Here is a 22,470-nt window from a genome sequence, read left to right on the forward strand (position 1 = left end):
GCTCCGGAATAACATCATTCATAAGGTCATTTTCTCTGCAATGCTCCTTAAAGTGCATTCCTTGCAGAATATCATCACATCACCAGCTGACCCCAGAACATACTTGTATTATTATCTCATCCCCTGCCTCACCTGCTGCATCTCAGAAACTATTGAGGGAAAGAGCTACAATTGTATTATTGTTATTTCTTTAATATTAGGATCTCAGTCTGCGGGATAGCAAATAAATAGCTCCTGGGGTATTGGCTAAAAATAACATTGGCTGAGATTTGTTCACAGATACTGTTACAAGTTCATAAGCTTTTCAATAAGGAAAAAAACAAATAAACAAAAAAATTATCAGGAGCGTTTAGGTTGATGATCTGAATAGAAAGATTCTGAATGGAAAAATACAGTTACAAATAACACCTCAGAACACTTTTTTTAATGAACATGTTCTATTTTCCCCACTAAATCTTTTATTCAAGAAAACGGAAAAAAAAAATATTTTAGATCTGGACATCAAACTTGAATTGGAATACTCTGGCTTACAGAGGCATTTTGAGTCACTGCAAAATTATACTGCCTTTTTCTGCTGTGATTCGCTGCTTTGTGAGAACCGTTACGCTCAACAAAAAATCCCAGAGAAACTCCCTGGGGAAAACTGGCGTTACAGGTAGGAAGGAAGGAGGGAAGGACAAGAGGCTTTGGAATAGGGTCATCTCACCTCTCCAAATATCTGACCTTAGAACCAATAAGGAGAAATATCAGAAATATCACAGCCTTCATACATTCATAATCATAAAAATAAAAAGCCAGATAAAACGGTGTTTTAAAGTTAAGGCCTTAAAGTTTCTGTGAGCCATGACAAGTTTGGGGAATACATTTCTCACCTCGCTCCAGGCAGCAGTTTGGGATCTGGTAACTTCAAGAAATTCGGCCTAACCAGGCTCAGTGTTTAGGCCAACTAACAAGGTCCTTGATTAAATACTGAATAGAACTATATGTAGAACAGAATCCCTTTCAGTGCCTCTTTCAGTTTGGCAGGGTAGCATCCATAAGCATTCCCAGAGTTTTCCATTAAATTCTGCAAAGCTTCCCATACCCCACGTTTCCCTAGTTTCTTTCTGAGATTGTGCCAAAGCCACAATAAGGAGCAATAAATTACATTAATGGCATCTCTCCTAAAAAGAAAACTAAGTTAGTTTGACATTATTTGGTGACTACAGACTTTTTCTGTTTGCCTCCCAGTGCCTACAACTTGATTATTTTTGCCAGGATATTCTCAGAAGTGCAATCAGGCTGACTGATTTATAACTCCGCAACTTCTCCTACCTTTTGAAGATAAATAAACATTTGACCTTTTCCCATCCTCCACAGGTTCTCGTAGATAATTGCTAATTGCTCTGAGGTTAATACTGGTCCCTAAGTACCCGGGGACGAATCAGCCTAGCCAATTTGAAAACATCACATTTATCCAGTTATTTTCTAACCTCTTTTACCTAATCTAGACACAAATCTCCCATGAATGTCACGGGTGTTAAATGTATTTTCCTCTGGATCACCATTACCGTTTTCACTGAAGCCAAGAAGGGCATTAAATTGTCCATCTGCCGGAGAGCCTTCTTGATGTACCGCGGTTTTAAGAAACCAGCACTTTCCGTGGTCTTCTATTTACTACCAAAGTACAGAATTATTATTCTTTATAACTTGTATTTACTTTGCATAAAAACTTTGAAGAGGCATGGAGCAAATCTACCAGGGAACACATCCAGAAGTTCCAGATGTTCAAATTTTCATTTCATTTTGATATTGACTGGTGAACTCTTAAAGGAATGGGAGAGTGCAGAAGCATTCACTTTGGTCCGTGCTTCTGACACCCTGCAGACACTGGAATATGTTTGTTAAGGCTCAGGAAAACAAGGGCAAGAACTGTGCCCTTACTAATGTGGGAGTCTGTGTTAAATAACTCCACCCCACTTTACCTTTTGCTCTTGCCCTTCTCATTCTTTCACGGGAGCCACATTTCTCTCACTGACAAAGGGGAGTACTTCTAAAAGGTGGGAAAGGCCCACTTTTTTCCTGCAGATTCATCACAGCACAGAGTAGAAACACCTAAGCTGGCTTTGCAGGGGTTAGCCTCAATGTCAGGAAGCAGCTCGCTGCAGAAAGGAAAATTCCTATCTGGACTAACTGCTCCTCTGCAAACCAGGGCAGGCAGTGGGCGAGCTCTGCAGGGCTGAGCTGGCCGGCTTCTGCTCCCCAAGCAAGGTCATTCACAGCCAGCTCAAGCACCTTGGCACTGAATGTATATCCTCGTTTTCTAACACAGCTACACAGCCAGCCGCCCTGCCTGCTCCTCAGAAGGATATATCAGTGCTTGAATATTTGTTTTGCAGTGACCTCTCTCCTCCCAAAGCATTTTATGTGCTCCTGTTCTGTGACCTCTTCCCAGAGATCATGGCGTTTGTTGTCACGTTTTGTAGCTGATATAGAAGGAAGCAAACACCGATCTGTTTTAAGTTTGGAAAGCAGACAACTAGAAGATAAATAATTGGAGCTACTGAAGTACTCAGTCCTCTCATCTTGTTGCTGCTTTATCTGTCTTCCAGCTGATACAGGAAAAAAATAACTTACTAACTCTTAGGCTCTCTTCCTACACAGCCTTTGGTTTTCTTATCTTTCTCCTTTCCTTAGAATTTTTGTGTTTTATTCTTACCAGGTTAAAAAAAAAAGGACTGCTAAACAAGGTGTATTTAAAAAGATCTCTGTACTGTGATCCATTTTTCCTAACCTCTTACCTCTAAGAAAATGTTTTCTCTTCGATTGAGTAAAGATCTGTGAATGTGAAAACATTTTACATGTTAATTTTGAGATAATTATATTTTAACAAAGTTAAAGCTCCCACAGAAACCTTTAATTTCCACCTAATTTTGGAAAAAAAAAAAAAAGAAAAAAAAAGTTGACCTAGATGCATTGTTTCAACTGTAATGTATAATTATTACAGGTTTGTCTCCCCAGTTGTCCCTACAGCAAAGGCTTTTTTTTTTTTTTTTTTTTTAATAGTTGGCATCAGTTTGATGTGCAAGGAGAAGAACAAATCTCACACCTGCTGACATGAGCCACTCCAGAGGCAAGACATGTGAGGCCACCCCCACCAAGTGACTCTGGCTTTGCAGAACTCAGTGCAGAGAGAGGAGCACTGCAGTACTGTAAGGCTCTGAGCGTCTCCAAGAGCAAGCTGAACCCAGCAGCTTCAGCTTTGCCTCTCTGCATTTTCTACATTTTCCTTTATAGCACATCTTCTGTGTCTGGACTCCCTTTGCTCTCAGATTTGTTGGCCTTCTGTGGCAACACCAGCCAGGCTTTCAATGTCCTTTGCGCTCAGGAAGACCAGGGTATTTCAGAACATGAGTTTCAGTGAATCCCTTTTAAAATAGGTCGGACAAGAACAGAGAAGACAAGACTCTGAAAAGCATCCCTCCTCTTCCTCACCCACTGTGCCCTGGCAGCTCCCAGCTTAGACCCCCCTGTACCCTCTGTGAGCCTCCTGCTGGTGTCTTGCTGCCACGTCTCGTGGGTTGGGGTCTCCTTTCCAGGCAGCTGTGCACAAACGAATTAAAAATCCCCAGCGAGCGCAGCCTGTCTCAGATAAATATGTGTAAATAACCTACCCATGTACGATCTGTAATTTTCATACAAAGTACCCTGAGCGTCTCGTCTTGAGCATGCAGACAAGTAGTAGTTACGTCCATTGTTTTGGGTTGTGTCATTCCCAGGGGTGCAGGCAGCTCGACCTGCTTTGGCTTCATGCATGCTTTCCCAGACAACTTTCCATCTGAGGTCTGTTTATGAGCTTCCCTTTTGAAAGTGTATCTGGGGAAGCATCTGGCCATCGGGAGTGACAGCATCACATAGCAATGGTGTTAATGCTTGTAACGCTACCACTGTTTCCTGCTTCATTTTTAAGAAGCAATGACAGCCCCAGCACCCCCAAATCACAGCATTTGCTGCTTTGCCTTATCTATCCACATGCATGCAGATCCAGAGAGACTTTGACATCAGTTTTTAACAGGGCGCTCAGTTTTCAGTCAAATAAAATGTCAGAATGTGATCTTCCATATTTTACTAGTGCTATTCTGCCATTTAATTTAATAACAGCTAAATATCAAGTGCCTTACTATTTTGATGCCATGTTCCATCAGCTATTGAATTAGAAATAATGAGACAGATCTTAATTTGTAATGCATTGTGGACTGCCTAAACTCATCTCAATGACACAGTGGCTGACATCTAGTGATGACTGATTTAACAGATCATCATTTGTTTAGCTGTCCTATCCTCTCACAATGAAATAGGAATATTAATGAAGGACAAGTTCACTTACATTTTACAAGTCTGTTTCAGACAACATAAATAAATTTATATTCACCACAGGAACCTTTTTTTTTCCTCCTTTTCTACTATTATAGGCTCTTTAATTGGATTTGACTAGTATTTTGTGTATGCAACAAGCCTTTGTAGCTTCAGGTATATCACTGAACTTCTGAGGCGATTACAAAGCATCTCTGGTGTCTTCCATGTGTATTTTTCAATTTACCATCAGCTCTAATTCCAGCAGGCTCTGTAATTCAAGTAGGTCCCTTGAGGAGCTCCTTGCACTTGCTCTAGCAACTACCCAGTGCTGATCCTGACAGGAGTCAACCACAGAACAGGAGTAAATAGTTGCTCTGCTACAAAGGACTTTCCAAACATTAACATGGCAGCATTTAAAAACATTAAAAATATCTGACCTAAAAGAAATCTCTCTGTATCTTCACTCTGTGACACAGTTCAGCCTGCACCTTTTCTCTGTTGTACTCCCACCAAATAATCTCTGGCAGATTTAAAGACGACATTTATATATATATATATATGTTGGCTCAAATCTCAAAATTCACAGTGAACTGTAAATAATTCATAAATAAAAACGGCTGCTAAATTTTTCCTTCTTACCTTTTATTAGTGACCATCAACAAAAAGTTGACCAACATGTTATGAGTGATGACAGTAATATAAAGAGGCAGCATTTTCCACATACGGTTTTCCAAACTACATTGGTTTTGACAACAGGATAACTCAGTGCTAACAATTTAATTTTTGAAGTCTGCAGTCAGTTTTATCATTTGCTCACCAGTGCACGGTCTCTAAATCTGCCCATATGGACAGCAACTTCATGATGTCTTCAAGGCTGAGAACAATGGTGTGCTCCAGAACAAAAGAATAATTTCAACTCAAAAAGAGATCATCTTCACGAGCACGTAACAGGTCTGAAAAAAAATCATCTGATGTGGGCAATGGGGGGAATTCTGGAGCCAAAAAAATACATGGTCACAAGACGATGGTCTCATGTAACACATTCACAAAAGTAAGATTGCTTAGCAGATTGTCTGTGATGTGCTGCAGCCTAGCGTGGAATGGCACAAACCTTGTACGGGTGAGGCTGCAGCGTACCCCCCAAAATTGGCTCTGTGTTGATCTTTGTCACTCCCTCGGGAAGGCGGAAGGTGAATGCCCGTAGCAGGTTGGCAAAGAAAATGAAGAGCTCGGTCCTTGCTAGGTTCTCCCCCAAACACACTCGGTGCCCTGCAGAAGGAAGAGGGAAAGGGCAGTGAGTAACTCACCCTGACCTCAAAAAAAAATCAAATTCATTCTCACACAAAGCAAACGTATTTTTGCTGAGTCTGGAATTTCTTTAGAACTTAATGTAATCAATGACACAAAATTTCCTTTTAAAGAATCCTATCTACAGCTGTAGATATCTGAGCACCCCTTCTGCTATCAGTTTTGCTTCAATTACCTCAAAAACCTTACCTTTATCTGACTGACAACTGAAAAGAAATTCATTCGGTCATGTAAATGAAGAATAAAGAAATGTTCTTCCTGGGAGATACGCTCCAGTTTTTTATGCATAAAGCAGCAGCACAGCTGCTTACAAGTGCTTTTCAAATATATGCCTGGAGTTGAAATGTATGCCCCAAATAACCATATTATTAGCATAATAATAATAACCATAATTATTAGCAGAGAGTTTCCTTCCAAAAATAGGACGGGTTAGATGTATACGTTTCTTAGTATGTCTCTGATTTTCCATATAATTATTTGTTCAGTAGAATTTTTAGTAGATGTTTACAGTTGGATTGGGAAATGTTACTGAAAATAATCATTTTGATTTTATCACAGTTTTCACAAAGATGCTTATAAGAGATGACCGATAGGTTTTTAATAGACATCTTAAATCTACAGTCCCAACCCAAACCATTCAAATTCGTGCTGTCAGTAAATTCACCTATTGAGAATGGTAAAAAGGCTTCTTGGCTCACAAAGTTTCCATCCTTATCCAAGAAATGGCCAGGGTTGAACTGTCGAGGTGTTTCCCAGTGCTCGGGGTCGTACAAAGAAGAAGCAATATTTGGAAGAACTATGCTGCCCTGAAAGCGGAAAAACACTAATTCATTTCTGGCTGTCAATCTTCCCCCAGCAGCCAGAAACTGATAGGTGAGACGAGCATTAGTCATTGTTTATTTTCAGTGTTCAGTGTTGTATGCTGGTAAGTTCATTTCCCCAGCAGGAAGCGAAGAACTGTGAGGAATGGAAAGTAGTTTTGATTCAAAATGTCAGTCCAAGCCTAAGAGTGGAAGTAGCCGTGTCAATAGAATAACATTTTTACCATTTTCACTTCTAATATTAGAGATTTCTGTGATTTAGTCTCTTTGATGAAAGCTAGTTGTAAACCTTAATGTTTTTTCCTTGATCTTTTATGGGCTTCCTGCAGACAAAAATTCAGTCAAACCTTTCAAATCAGTCAAAGTCAAATGCCTTATCAGCATAAAATCAATCACAGTATCCTTCAGGATCAGTCTCTAAGGTTTTATCTTCATCAGTTTGTAGAAACATTTGCTAAAGACCCCTCCTCTTCCACCCATTGGCATCTTTCACACCGATAACCCTCTCCCAAGAGCAGCGTCACTCATCACAGCCTGGTAGATGGCTTCTTGTCCTCCTTCCCATTCAGACTCTCACCCAGAGGCATCTAACCCCATGCCTGTTGAGGGAAAAACCTTGGTACGAATAGATGTGAATCTGCACCTCGCTCTACTGGTACAGGAAAGGTCTGTAGCAACTGTGACAAACTATACCTTTTTGAGGGGAAAACCCAGCAATGTTGTGTTCCTCACACAGACTCTGGGCATGCCAACTGAAATGATATTGCTGAAGCGCTGGATCTCATGAACCACGGCATTCGTGTAGGGCAGTTTTCTCCGATCCTCATAGCAGATTAACTGGGAAGGACCCAGAACAGCATCCAGCTCCTTCTGCACTTTCTCTGTGGAGAAATATTCACCATTTCAGGTGGAAAAATGTAAGAAGCAATTTCACTAATACCATTTTCAAATACATTTTCTATTTGGAACTACTGAGAGAGCAACAAAATTAATGCAAAAGTATAAATAAAGAAAATAAGGTTAGTGAGGTGTTCCAACAGCTGAAACATAAGAAGCTCTACTTCTGGGTCTGATGTTATTTGATGGTATATTAAGGAAAGACATTTGTTGCTCAGAATTTTAAAACTAAGCGTTGTCTCACTAATGCTTAAATGCAGTAGATAACTGATTTATCTTTGTGTTTTCCTTTGGCTAGGTGCCTCAGGCACTTACAGCTAGTAAGATCAGAGCTGTCTGGAATTCAAGTGAGGTGAATCTGGGCCTTAAGAGACTAATTCCTGTTAAAACAAAATGGGTCTTATGCAGGACGTGTTAAGTGAAGCAATGCCAACTAGAACAATGTCCAAATCCCTCTAAAAAAATGAGATCTGCTTCTTGGCACATGTCAGTTTGTCAAGAATAGTACAATTTAAATTACTCCTGGCACAGAAGTGTTGGGAGAATTAACAGAAGTATAAATTTTGTTCTGTAAACTTCAAGAGAAGCAGTACACACATAATAAAAAAATGCCTTAGATTTATAAATCATCTAGTCTTTTTCCAGGGCCTTTAAAGCAACACTAAAATGCAGAGTAGCCCATTCTGCATTGCTCCTTTTGTGCTCATTCACATGAAGCCTGCTCAGTAACTGCCAGCAGGCTGTCACAAAACTAGGTTAGGCAGACCCTGACAAAAGATAGGCACCTTCTGGAATTTAAAATACATAACCAGAAAGGTTTTTAAAGTAAAGTTAATTTTCTTCTACGAACAGCTATCTTACAAAACCAAGCACATGGCTACTTCAGGACTCAGAACAGTTTGAAGAGATCAGTAACTGCAAACCTATAAGCATGCTTCTCTGTTCCTGTAGTTTAGAGAACAAGGAGAGCCCACTTCAATAATTAGGCAAAAGGACAAACTTTTCTGTATGGTACATCATGGAACTGTATAACATTGTCACCGGGTGTCAATGCAGGCAAAAGTATGAACGGGTTCAAAACGAAGACGACAATTAATGGAGAACAGATATACTGGTGTCTGTTCATTACGAGAGTCTAGATGACACGTATGACTCAAGAAGCCAGGGATGGATCATTCTGCACACACCCTGCTTTCCCAAGGATGTGCAGGGTATTATATTTAGATAAGTGAAATTATTTAGGTGAGTCAGCACTTTCATAACCTTAATTACAGCAGGTGATAATAAACATGCAATAGCATGAGATTAAGTAATCCTTCTTGTCTGACAGCTAGATGTTAAGCAATTTTTCTTATCTTCATCTCTTTTCTCCATTTAAAATCCTATTCTTCTTCGGGTATTTGTACATATTCTGCTGTCTAACAATGGCTTTTCTGTTATCCAGCATAAGAAATTATTCTCTCTTTGGTTTTCATTTAGTGCTCTATGAAAGTGAGTGATATTTAAAAGACAAACTTAAAAATGAACTACTAAAATATACATAGACGCAACAGATAAGCCATCAAATTCTCCTCCCACCTGGAATCATTTCTGTTGCAAGAAACTCAAATACATTACAGAGTTAATTTAGTCACCAATTAAATCGACACCCTGATACCTTGGACTCAGAAATGGACTGAAAAACAAAAGTAAAAAGCTGCCAGTTGAGCTTTAGCTGATTATCTTTACTTCTTCTCTAACCTAGAGGGCACACAGAAGGGCAGCACTCACTGTAGCCCCCAGTTCTGCTACTTGGCCAACACAAAGCAGAACCAAAGTTCCCAAAGACACATCAGTTTCTGGTTTGTTGTTTTCAGCCATCAGTCATGTTTACTGCTGTACGAGACAGGTCCCAACTCAGTTTCCTGAAATACCATCAGCAGCTCACCAGTGGCTGCAGCAGTGGCCACCATTCCTTCCAGGAATGCATGCAAGCCCTCTGGCTTCCCGAAGAGCAACTCCAGCCCTCCTACTGCATTGACAATCATACCACAATCTTCATTCCTTCAAAGACCTCAACCCCTACATCTCAATTAGCCACAACCTCCTATAAATATCCCTACTTCCCAAACTGTTAACTCTTTCTGGGAACTGCCTTATGGCTGCAGCTGCTGTAAGAGCTTGTATACAGAAACTCTGGATCTACCAATGCTGCCTAGCACAGATCTACCAGTATAAAAAGGTCTGTGTGCCACTAGCCATATATCAGTACCTAGGAAAAATCTCTGATCCATTAAAACTTTATAAATGTGCTGTTCTATTGCATCAAAAATATCTGTGATATGCTGATCCACTTCCTCTTACCTTGGATATCTGGATTTGCCACCATGTAGATCAGACCCCAGTTCAAAGTAGTGCTTGTTGTCTCCGATCCACCCAAGAAAAGGTCATTTATAGAATACACCATGTTTTCTTCATTGTATGTAGACCTGGGTTCATCTTTGGACTGCAAACAATAAGAAAAAGTAGAGATTATTCATAAAAGTTATGAAAAACAGAATAGGATTCAATGTGACATTATCACCGGTTCCAAGCTGCACTAGTACAAACCAGAGAGACTGATAAAGAACACTAGACACCAAAGACGATTGTTAATACAAAAAGCTAACATTTCACAACTGGACAAGGTATGTTTACTGCACTCATGATCATGAAGCTAGATTATGTTTATCTACAGAAAAAATATTGTTGGATTACTTGTGCAAACAGTAGTAGTACATTTGGAATGTTTCATAAATAGGTGTTCCTCTGAAGACGTGTACCAGTATGTCATCAGGCCTCCTGTCATATTCCATCCCTTAGCTTTTCTAACAAGAAATACAGTGACCAGGTAAAGTGCTCTGGGCTGACAAAAGTAATGGTTCTTAACCTGTGCTCTTCAGGCTTCTGCCCCACTGGAGGGCCGCAATGACTCATGTACAGCTGCTCTGGGATTTTACAGTTTGCACTTAGAAGTGCAAGGACATGCATGTGTATGATGAAATCAGGAAAGAACATTGTTATATATTTTGAGAATTCATTGTCTACATTTAGAGAGGTTATGCTCAGGGATCTTGAATCTTTCTTTTGCCAATGGAGCAAAACAGAAAGTGGGAAGGACATTTTTTCTGTTTTAATATCATCTAGTCTTTTTGTATTGCTCCTACATATCTACTACAGACAGCTTTTATTTTATTTTTTTTTTAATAAATAAACTTGGATGATTTTCACCCAGCAGAGTCCCAAAAGAGCTCACTAAAACACTTTCTGGTCCACTGAGGTTCAGGTTTCATAAATCTTGCAACAGCATTGAAAGACTTTAGAAGCAGTTAAACGCTTCAGAAGACCAGATGTGTGAAAATTGTGCCAGTATCGAAAAAAATGAAAGCAAGAGGATCCAAGGAACTAAAAGCCAGTTAGGCTGACATCCACCCTCAACAAAAAAAAATGTATATACCAGCTGATGTATGAATCAATTAATAAAGAAATACCAGACAGAAATACAAATTAATACTATTTATCACTGTACAGAAAACCGATCTTGGCAAGGAGATCTGATTTGTTTCTTTGATAGAATTACCAGCTTGGACAGCAGTGACAATTTCAAAGTTGCAATATACTTGGAGTTCCACACAATAGTTGCTTTTATTCCCCGCAATAATAAGAAATCAAGCACCATGACGTATTCATAAGACACATGCTAGAAGACTAAAGAGCTGGCCAACGGATATTCTTCCCTGGATGCACATCTCTGCAATGTGATGAGCACAGCAGCAGAGACATCTCAAGGGACTACACAGGGCAGGCAACGGCCCAGGGCAGCAGACCAGTTTTTGGTGTGCCAGGAGGAGATGACGTATGTGTGGGTGCTTACAGCCTGATACGGCTGCATTGCCTTTATTGTTGCAACCAGCACACGATTGTGGTGCAAGGGGCACCAGCCATCCCTGTGGGGAAGCACTGCCACCCAGAAGCAGCAGCCACTACTCCCATGTGCAGGGGCTGCAAGAATAGATACCCCCACCCTGGATATCTCATTTGGATCTCTGAGCCACACTTGCCTTGTCAGCCCCCCAGTCACACCTGTCTCATCTTGCCAACTCCTCTTTCTCCTTTTTCTTCCTATCACCAAACAGAACAGGAGAAGGAATATGGCCTGCTGTAGGGGAGAAAAGGTGAAAGAAAAAGTGAAGGCAAGAAGGAGTTGCAGATGGGAAGGGTAGCTGCTAGTCCAGGCATTAGGAAGGGGATCTGGTTCCCAAGAGAATCAAAGAAAAAAGTCATCATAGGAAAGTCAATAAAGAGAGATATCACTCACAGCTTATACAAGCCTTCTACAGCCTTTCAAAACCCTACTGATGCCCACATCCCTCCACTATGCCTACATACCCAAAATGCAATAAGTTATCCCGGTTCCCTTTGTATGCTTCAAATTTCACTGATCCCTAGCACTCTCCCCTTCTCCAGGCTGATCTGAAACACTGCTGACTCCTAGATTCCCTACACAATGATTTCAAAATCCATTTGACCTCTCGCAGCAACCTGTCTTGACAAACCTTCACCAGCCAAATATCCTATCCAGCACATCCCAACCCCTTCCCACCTCTCTTGTGGTCTGCTTCCAAATTCAGTATTCTTTCATGTGGGCCACAAATAATTCTGTAACTTGTGCCACTGAGAAAAAATGTGGTATATTAACCCACCCTTTAATGAAAGAATTTTAGGGTGATGCAATGTATCAATAATCAGAAAGGATTTAGCAAGTGTCAGATTACTGGATTCACAACAGGATGTCTATGACAGGTAATAGATTGTGATAAAAGGGCTCAGATGGGATGATTCAACGATCTACCTCAATTTATACCTTATGAATTGTGCAATCAATCAGAACAAACACTTACTTTTTCAATGTGAGCTAGGTAAAAATCAATGAAATCCTGCGGTTCATCTGGTATCTCACTCTCCGTGTGGTTTCTGATCTCTCTCCTTGTAAAAGAGCTCAGGACATCATAGCAAGACAATGCCTTCTTATGAGGACCGGGGAGACGGCACATCAGCCAGGGGAAGATTTCATACAGCTGCAGGAACGACATACAAGAGGTACCACAAGGACTCTGTCACTAGAAAATGCATTTTAGACCTACTAAAAAGAGAAGTTAATATTCATGTTAGCATGCGTTTTTGGCATCGTTAGTAAAATATTCTGAGAAAGACTATACTTATGTTTTCAAGTTGTGAAACAGCATACTATATAATTTCTGGCTGTGTTAATAGTAAGGTTCAGAGTTACAAAGGCTTTCAAGCTCAGCCAACAGCCAAATTAGAATGATTATAATTAGAACTAACTGTATTCATTTATTCAATTATTCAACTCATGTATTAAATTGGAATAAACTACATTCAGGCATTTGAAAAGTGAGGTCCTGCCCTCCAGTGGAGAATACCAGGAAATGAAGAAGCAAGGCCATTGCAAACTGCTCTCTCATCTCACCAGGACATGCAAAGGCATCCCCAAAAGGGTTGGCTATACGAACTCGAAATTTCTCCAAAGCAGTCTCTACCAAAAGAGATCTCAAAGAATCCTCAATAAAACTTGAAGCATCTACTACCTATCTGAAACCCAGAAAAGCTGAGAAACAGCTACATGACATTTTGAGTGCTCTCCTCTAGAAAAGAAGAAGGGGTTAGCTGACACAACCAGGTGAATTTTATCCTTCTCTTACTGTTTGGGAAAATCTGGCCTAACAATAATTGTTTTCCAGCTACTCTTAAAGCTAGAAAGATCATTCTGGTTTTCAGCATATATTTATGCTTGGGTAATTTGTATACATAGTTCTTGCATCTTCAGTGTATTTTCTCTTAGTAGTTACTTTCCTGCTCAAAATATCACCTAATACCTAATTTGTTTATCAGCAGAAGTTTTTTCTCAGTCTTCATTTTGCTTAGCTTATCTTGTTTGTACTCTTCTAGTTAGCACTTTTCTCCCAGAAAGCACTTTATTAGGTATTCACTGGAGGCTGGCTGAATTAGAGAAACTATACTTTGTCTTTTTGAAAAATCAGTTCTTACTGTCAGGCACTTATCAATTAATCATTGCCTTACCACAGAAAGGTAGTAGAGTCCAGCCATTAGTAAATTTTCATTAAAAAATTCCTCTTTAGTCCCATCACTGTGGTGTTTGTTTTTTTTTTCTTTGAAAATCTGTTCAGAAACCTTACGTACAACTGTGGTCTGACTAGTCATATATGGTTGCCCAGATTGCATTCAGTATTTAAGAATCGTGATGCTCAAGGCAGGCCTCTGTTGTACATGAGGGTTGAGCAACTGAGTAACAAATATTACCCAGGAGCAGCAGTCCATCAGCTTCTGCCTTGCTGCAAAGATTTAGGAGTAAACTACCTTACCACAGTACTCAGACATAGGATAATGAACACAAATGACCAAGGCTGGTATGTAGTGCATTGCGATCACACCTGGACAAAGCACAGTGCCCAGTAAAGCTACATGGGACACCACTCACCCATTCTGAAACTGTTATGTCTAACAGCCACCTCCTGAATCTACATTTCTTGCTTTCTGCCTTATTCAGACAAAGACAACAGATTATTTGCTTACATGATGAATAAAGCTGCCTCCAAATTTGAATAGATGCTCTGTGGCTCTAATCAGTTCACGGAAGGTTTCATCCTCTCTGGAGAAGCGATGTCCAAAAACGACAGCACAAATCACATTTGAGACGGAATGAACGAGCGGGAAAGAAGGATCCAGGGGATTTTCTGCAACCATAACAATAAATGTCACTTGAATGTCTCGTATTCTGCTTTAGTGAAATGAGAGAACATTATAGGTTACCTAAAGAACTTTCAAGCAAGCATTGCATTTCACAGAGAAGCAGCAACCTTCTTACAAAACTGTAGTATCCTACTGATTTTTCACAGCTATGGTGCAATCCCATAATCCCAGGCATGTGTTTTGCGCCCTAAAGAAATGCCAGACTGCTAAAATATTTTGCAATACAATTGAGCAAAATTAGAGGTGGGAAAAATAGTCTATGCAGATTTGCTGTCTGTAAATTCAAAATAAGTCTCAAGCATGTGAGTGACTGAAAACACCATGAGATCAAAGGGAATCTGAGAAGAGAACTGAGAGAAAACAGGAAAACTTAGTCAGCAAAAACACAAATACATGCAAGGCTACTATATTTTGTCTGACCTTGCTAGAGATGTACAACCTCCAGTAAGATAAAATGACGGAAATTCTTTTCAGCTGTGTCAATAATATATAATAACTAATTTTAAAGAAATTACTTGAAAAACTAATCCTAAGAAAATTTTATGACTTCAGAATAAATGACTATAAACAGCTGTAGTTATGTCTGTACTGATGCAACTGTCCAACACCTAAGGCACAATTCTGATTAGCAACTTATTGTTCTGGACTTCAGGAGATTTTTTTTCCTGCACATGTGGTCACATCTCCATCTCTCCTAGTTCTTAAGCCGAGGGATTTGGTTGGATTTAATGTCTTTTAATTGACACAATGCTAGCTACAGCATGTCCTGATTTACTTTGCATTTTGCATAATGGTAAGTATTGGGAAATCTACCTCAAATATTCCTAACTGGGTTGATCAGGATAAAATGTCGTAATGACGACAAGATTGTACTCACCGCTTTACAGAATGTATGCAAGTGGTGTTACAAGACTTAACTCAACAGCATTGATAATATGTCCATATCTTTATGAACCAGCACCGTATAGGAGCCGGCAGCGTGCCCTTGAGGCAAAGGCAGCCAATGTCAAACTGGGCTGCATTAGGAAAGGCCTTGCCAGCAGGCCGAGGGATGTGATCTATCCCCTCTGATCAGCGCTGGTGAGACCCATCTGGATGCTGGGTCCAGTTTTCAGCTCCCCAGTACAAGAAAGACATCAACATAGAGAAACAAGTCTAGTGAAGGGCCACAACGCTGATTAAGGGACTGGAGCTTCTGATGGAAGAGAGACTGAGAGCGATGGGCCTATTTAGAAGGCTCAGGGAAGTATCTTAAATGTGTATAAATACCTGATGGATGGAAATAAAGAACATAGATCCAGACTTCTCTCAGCAGTATCAGGTAAAGGACAAGAGGCAATGGGCAAAAATTGAAATATATGAAATTCTGCTTAACCATAAGAATTTTTTTTACTGTAAGGCTGATTGATCGCTGAAACCATTGCCCAGAGAGGTTGTGAAGTCTCCATCCTTGAAGATACTTAATACCCAACTGGATTCAGCCCTCAACGACCTGCTGTGATTGAACCCTCTTTGAGAAGGGGTTGGACTAGACAATCTTCAGAGATACCTTTCCACCTTAACCATTCTGTGATTCTATGAAATAAATAATAAATAAGCACTAGTTTTGCTTCCCTGTTCCTGTAGTTTTATAAATAAGTTTGAGCAACAATAGTCTCCCACTGAGTTTGAAAAAACCACAGGCCTGGGCTTTTTGCATTTTCAGTTCATTCCATATAGACACCGTAAGAGCTGGCACACACTCCTATGGAACAGAAGCTGCCCTTGATTTCAGAGCAGGACAGAGTAGTTCATACACTAAAGACATCAGACAAATGACAGAAAACAACCAGTATTTGTCACAGTGATACCTTTCATACTTGCAAAAAATTCTACCAGGTAGCGGGCCTCTTCTTGAACTCGATGTTCCAGACCTCTTTTCCCCAGACCCAAGTTGCGTAAAGTCTTCAGTGCGAACCTCCTCTGCTGCTTCCAGGTGTGACCGGTTGCCAGCATAATCCCTAAATCCATTCAAGGAAGAGCTCTTTATCATGCTAATATTTATTACAGACAAATACTATGTTAAAAGATTTACTACACAACAGAATATAATGAAACTATTGTATTGCCTATGAACACAAAGGCACAAAGGAACAGCTGTGGCAAATGCTGAAAGCATATGGGCAGGGCCAAAATGGACAAACTCAACTGGATAGTAAGAAGAATTGCAAGGTTAAGCTTGATCCTAAGACAAACACATTTCAAAGTTTGAGAGCTGCTTCTCTGAAGTGCTTGCCTCCCTTCTACACTTGGAATTCACCTCATCCAGGTAATGATTCTCATGAAGTGAAAAGGTGGAAGACTTCTGACTGTCCACAGTCAGGGAAAAAAGTTCTTGTCCATTGGGTAGAAAAGTACAGTGCTTGTGCTTTGTGACAAATATCTTCAGAGGAAAAAAATACTGTGCACTAACAGGATCTTTAACGTAGTATAATGAATGAATGACAGAAACAAAATCAAATTAGAAATATTTAAGGAATTAGATTGCCTAAAAAAAAAAAAAAAAAAAAAAGATGATGTCCCAACTACAATAAAGATTGTTTCATAAGGTTTCACATGCATATGTTCACATCTTATACTTCATCATTTTTTTACCATCTCAATTTATTAAAAAATATTATCTTATATCTTAATGTAGGTGTTTGATGTACTTTTCCCAGTTAAAAAGTAAGTTCTGTTATACTCAAGTGTAAGGCATTAATGGGTTGGGGTTTGATGGAGGCAGACCACTTCAGCACTACCAGCTATTTTACTACCTTAGGTCATGGTCCAGATGCACTGCACCGGCAGACAGAGTTCTATGTGGGAAAAAGCAAATACTGGGGCAATACCTCCCAAGATCAGGTCACTTCCCTCATAAGCGATCCACATGTAGTAAAAGTGAAGGTGTGGAGTGACTGTAAAGGAGCAAGGGAAGTTCTGAAACAATGAGGATCAAATAGACACAGACAAACCCTGCCACTATGGTACTGTTGGAAAGGGTTACAAGCTACAGAAGAGCTGCTACTTGTCATGACAATGTTTCTGTACAGTATTTATGGTGGAAAAAAAAAAAAAAAGTCACACCTTTTCCTTTGGCCATTGCTCTGAAGAAAGGAGATACTAGCCTCCCGGAAACGTCTTCAGGGTGGGTGGTCATACCATCCTTAACAGCTTGAAATCCGTTCAGTACGATCACTGGGGCCCATCCAAACCATAAGGTGAATACATTGCCATGAATTTTTGCCATCTGTAGGTGGGAGAGAAGCCAGCAAAGCACCAGTGAAATCCCACACACTACAAACAAACAGGGGATGAACCTGTTTTTATGTTAATTACAGGACCAGCCCTAACCTGGAATTATGTTCTCCACCTTTTCCATAAGACTACAATTATCTATGAGAAAGTATGGATGTCTTTTCCAGCGTTCACTTTTGGAAATAGACAAGTATGCCAGCTTTTCAGAGCCACAAATGTATGCCAACAAACTTCAGGTAGCTTTCACTACCACACACAAGCCAAGGCTCAGTTCACAACACACATCATCTTCTGCTTCCAGACCCCTCTCCAAGAGGATATTTTCTATGCATAACTTCTGTTCCAGAATTTATTTTAAGAGTGTTTCTATCATTTGTACCAGTAAAGTAACACAAAGGGGAGACAGAAACATCAGAGGAGTAACTAGCTTGTAGAGACCACCAGCCCTCACTTTGCATATCTAGGTCCGGGAACTTGATTAAGATCATTCTGTCTCACAATGTTCTTACTTTCTGTCTGAACCTGCAGCTTGGTCACGACAACTGGCAGGCTTCATCCAAATGGCAGTGACAGAAGAGAATGAAGTTGTCTATTGAGAATTATGAAAGCACTGAGAGCCAACAATGAAATAGAGATGAGGAGTACTCCTCAAAAAACAATTAATGAAAGGTTTGTTTGTTTGTTTTTTAGATCCATCAGTACAACAAGCATATACACACACAGCATATCTTAAGTATCTATTTCCTGATTAAGCTAGAGACTGCCAATGCACAAAAAGGTAAAAATCCATGCTGTGAAAGTCATTCCTTAAAACTGTATTTTTTTTCCTACCTTAATTTCTGATATATTATCCCTAAAGATACTAAACCCTAAAGGATATTAAGTTTCACGTGAATTTGTCAAACTCAGAGTTAAAAGGTGATAGGTTTAAGCATCAGAATGATTTTCACCTATGCAGTACTTCTGATATCAGTGTTCTTAGCCTGGCAAACTAGTTTATGCTGCAATAACTTTTTCTTATTTTGTCAACCAAGTCAGCAGTTGCAAAAGAAACCAAGCACAGTATCGTAGTGACCAGTACACAATTAAAGTATGTTAACAGTGATGTTTTGAGAGAGGATATTTTCACATAGCAAACAACTTAAGAAATTAAAAATTACAAAGACTTTTAAACAATTAGAGTATCCGAAAATAAATACCTTCATGAGGAGATCACAATTAAACTGAAAGTTCAGCTGTATCAAGGTCCCAAGAATTGGGAGGGGGATTGGTCCAGGAGGAAGTTGTCTCCGTACTCGTTGCAACTTAACAAACTGCATAATTAGAAGAAATAGAACCAAGGCTATAAGAACTTGACTTATTGTCAACATTTTAACTGCTGCTTTTACCAGCTTGTCTTTATTGAAAATAGTCTGTTGAAGCTGTTAAGGCTGGTTGCTCAACCAGTTTTTTTCGTAAGAGTCTAAATTTCATATAATAACTATTTATTCCACGCCCTCTAACCCTCCCTCTTTATTATCAACCACTCTTTTTCTGTCCCACCCATTACATTTTGAAGCTGAAGCATATTTAGCAGGTATATATCCCTCTCCTTATTATTCAGATTACAATTACCAAATATGGATCACAGGATTTGTAGGAATGGTATCTTAAACTATGGCAGAGATTTTCCATGCAATGTAAATACACATATCCACACACAAATTCTCCATCTAATTTTCTGAAACAATTGTGGACGTGTGTGCTCCTACGAATTCTTCATGAATGCTTTTAGAAAAGCAATAACCATACATACAAATCAAGCATGCAAATGTAAGTGGATACTAAATCTTGGACTTTTTGAAATGTTTTGTATATGTTCTATTTATACCTATATCCAGGAGAGCCACTGATAAAGGGTAATGGTAAGGCTGATAAAATTTTAAAGCCCACATTTATTATAAAATAGATATACTAGTATCTAATGGTCAATACACAAAGCAAAGTTTGTTAAGCTTTCAAATTTAGTTTAAAACCTAACTATTTTAATGTATAACCTCACACTTTTTCCTAAATTATTTGCAATTGATAACATCATTAAGGATTTTGCTTGCCTCTGAATTTCCTTTTTCAATCTTGAAATAAGGGTGGATACTTCTACAGAATATTTTGAGCAATTGTCAGAAAGCTTGCTAGAGAAATAAAGCATATACATATAGAAAGTACCTCTACTGTGAAACAAAAAGAAAAAAAATGGGGGGAAAATCTATTAGGAATCTTGAGCTACAACCAGAACTAAAGGTCTCTCTTTAAGAGTGAGAACCAGTCCGAACATGCATGTGCCACACTTGGCAAGTTGAGAATAAATGCAGAATGAAGCAAAGCTCTTTGCCAGGCCTCAGCACACGCAGGAAGTATAAATCTGTTATCAGAGGAGTTTTACATGCCTACAGTCAGACCATGAAAAACCACATGAGAGGGATTGTGGACAATGCAGCAGTGATGGTTAGAGTCCTGTCTTACGGATCTTGATTGAAATGCTGTGGGTAAATGCTTCTCTGTGAAAAATGCACATTCCCTGAAAGCAAAACATTAATAAGAGAAATACATTTTCACTAATCTTCTGAAAACCTGCCAAGAAGGCTTGTGCTTCATCTTGCTTCTTTCAGCTGCTCTTTCTTTGGGGCAAAAATTGCTTCACAGGATTTGTGGCTCTGGGACACACAACACGCTTATCCAGAAAGAATAGCCTGGAGTCTGCCAGCCCACAATTTCCAGACCTCCAAGTCAATTAGCTTCCAACCACCACACTTCATTACCATTAAAGCATAATTGAGGAATGCGTATTAACCAAGAAACGGCTGTTTCTATGCTTCTACAAAAGCTTTATTTGTTTACAATAAGGAGCTTATTCTTCAAAGCACTCGTTTCTAATTTAAATCTCTCTTTCAACAGCAGGGTTTTTTTCCACTTTAAAAATTAATTCTGATGGGTTAATTTACCTGCTCTTTAACCAGTGTGCTTTTGCAAAATCTACTTAAAATTCACTACTTTTTCAAATTTTTTCAAGTTGATACCAACGTAGATCCCTAGATTTTTAGATAGTCGAAGGTTTTGCATCTAGATGTGTTTTTTTCTCAAGCCTGGGGTCCTGCTCTCAAGTCTTTAGAGGTCAAGGGTCTCCATCTCCCAGCACAGCCGAGGTAACAGGAGGGCAGACCGATGGCCCAGGACGCCTGCCCAAGCCAGGTGGCCGTAGCTCTGCACAGGACCTCCACAGCCTCCAGGGCAGCAGCCTCACAGTAAAAACCTCTTTATTTCTTTCCGTAGCCTTGTGGCTTGGAGTTTTCACATCACCACTAATCCAGGTATCCAGCAAATACCACTGCTCCCTTCAACACCTTGACAGATTTAACAAGGCCCTGCCAGTGGTCAGTCACATCCTTCATCCACACCTAAAATTGGGGCACGCTGCAGGGCAGGGAGGGAGCTGCAGGGCACACTGCAGGGCACGCTGCAGGGCAGGAAGGGAGCCTAACAAAACCATGGATCGGTACTTGAAGTCACAGCCATGCTGGAGAAGAGAGAGGGTGTAACAAGGCACCCCAGACCCCAGCCCTTCTCCACCTCACACAGGGTGGTCGTTGTGGGTGAGCAGTCGCACAGATGAGTAACTCTCCCCTGTCAAGCCAGCAGCCCACCTTCTCCCATGTTGTCACCCATGCACCAAATTCAGATGATTTTTCCCCAGGACTTTCTGCCACGTTTGCCCATGATGTCTCAGCCACCCTCCCCGGAGCTCAGTCAAGCTGACGGCCGCAGCCTTCCCTCTGGGCTGGCCAGCTCCTAAAATGGCTTCCGCCCACCCCCGCAGCCTCCTCCATGCTTGTCCCAGCCGGGCCCTGAGGATTTCTTTCTGGACTCAGCTGGACGGGCTCCTCACTGTCTTATCTTCTGTTTACCCAGCACTCCCCACACACACACACACTCTTTTTGAAGAACCACATTAAAATCCCATCTTTCCACACTCACACCAGCTTAGAATCCAGGATTTAAATAGAATCTTTGGTTTTATATTAAATTTCTATGGCAGGCAATAAAACATTCAGTTTAAATCCCGATATCCATCTCCAGTTTCTCCAGGACTACTTTTGTTTCCACATTTTCACATTTTCTATTATGAAACTCTGAAACTTTAGAAAACATTTGTCTCTAGGATGATTCAGCTCCTTAAACCACACGTATCAAACACAATAAAAAATATCAGTGGGCACGTGTAAAGTAGTGCCCAATCAAACTTTTCCGAGCCTTTCAGAGGAATCCAGACATTGCAGACAAAACCCTCCCAGCTCAACTGATCTCCTAAATCATGATGCAATGGCTGTACAAATTCGTTCTAACACCAGGGACATGGAAGATCCTGAGAGCATGGGTTCAGATTCAGAAAACAAGAAACAAGTGTTGAGTAATTTGTGCTTTATGTGTAGGAATGGTGATACTCTAGTGTTGATTACATTCCCAAAACTAAATGTATTTTCACGATAAAGAATATGGCTATGTTTGAAAGTAAACCATATGGCTCTCAACAGGAGCCCCGCAGCTATTGCCTCTTTCCTGCCGGGCTTCTAGGAGGGGAGAACAAGCATAGGGAGAGAGAAAGGAAAAGCTGGCATTTACTCATGCTGATATCTATATTATCAATCCATTATTTGTTTGTTTTCCTTAGGCTTTCTGACAACCACTCCTATTTCAAAATTATATCTTTTTGCTGCTCTAAGTGACAATAAAGCCTCAAGTTGCTTTCTCTGATGATGAAGTGAAGAGGCTGCAATTCATACTGTCATCTGCTTTTTATCTGAATGCATACAAAGCAATGCTGTTAGGGTAAGTAACTACAGCTACTCTGCAAGTAATTTAAGAAACAGCAAAGGATAAGGTAAGACAAACAACAGCATAACATAAGAAGGGCAGTAAAAACAGAAAGCCAAATGAGGCCAAACAGGGAGCAAAAATTGGAAGCAGGAAGGCAGACCAAGCAAGAGAA

General features: G+C 40.1%; 1 protein-coding gene across 3 annotated transcripts; it reads right to left on the reverse strand.

The window, feature by feature from the left end:
• Positions 1 to 4,958: 4,958 nt before the first annotated feature.
• On the reverse strand, positions 4,959 to 21,275 carry LOC106044797 (cytochrome P450 2J4-like). 3 transcript variants are annotated; one of them, XM_013194988.3, is made up of 10 exons: positions 21,128 to 21,275; positions 18,647 to 18,760; positions 17,277 to 17,439; positions 16,022 to 16,171; positions 13,995 to 14,155; positions 12,281 to 12,457; positions 9,705 to 9,846; positions 7,158 to 7,345; positions 6,308 to 6,449; positions 4,959 to 5,604 (listed from the first exon to the last, which is right to left on the reverse strand). In XM_013194988.3, the coding sequence occupies exons 2-10, from the start codon at positions 18,650 to 18,652 to the stop codon at positions 5,426 to 5,428; spliced, it is 1,308 nt and encodes a 435-aa protein (XP_013050442.2). In that variant the 5' UTR covers positions 18,653 to 18,760; positions 21,128 to 21,275; the 3' UTR covers positions 4,959 to 5,425. The 3 variants fall into 3 exon arrangements, with proteins under 3 accessions (XP_013050442.2, XP_047932721.1, XP_047932722.2); XM_048076764.2 differs by lacking the exon at positions 21,128 to 21,275 and having other exon boundaries at positions 18,647 to 18,913; XM_048076765.2 differs by lacking the exons at positions 6,308 to 6,449; positions 21,128 to 21,275 and having other exon boundaries at positions 5,467 to 5,604; positions 18,647 to 18,913.
• Between the last annotated feature and the right edge of the window lie 1,195 nt (positions 21,276 to 22,470).

This window comes from Anser cygnoides, chromosome 9, assembly GCF_040182565.1.
Source record: "Anser cygnoides isolate HZ-2024a breed goose chromosome 9, Taihu_goose_T2T_genome, whole genome shotgun sequence".
In the NCBI taxonomy this organism is placed as follows: domain Eukaryota; kingdom Metazoa; phylum Chordata; class Aves; order Anseriformes; family Anatidae; genus Anser; species Anser cygnoides.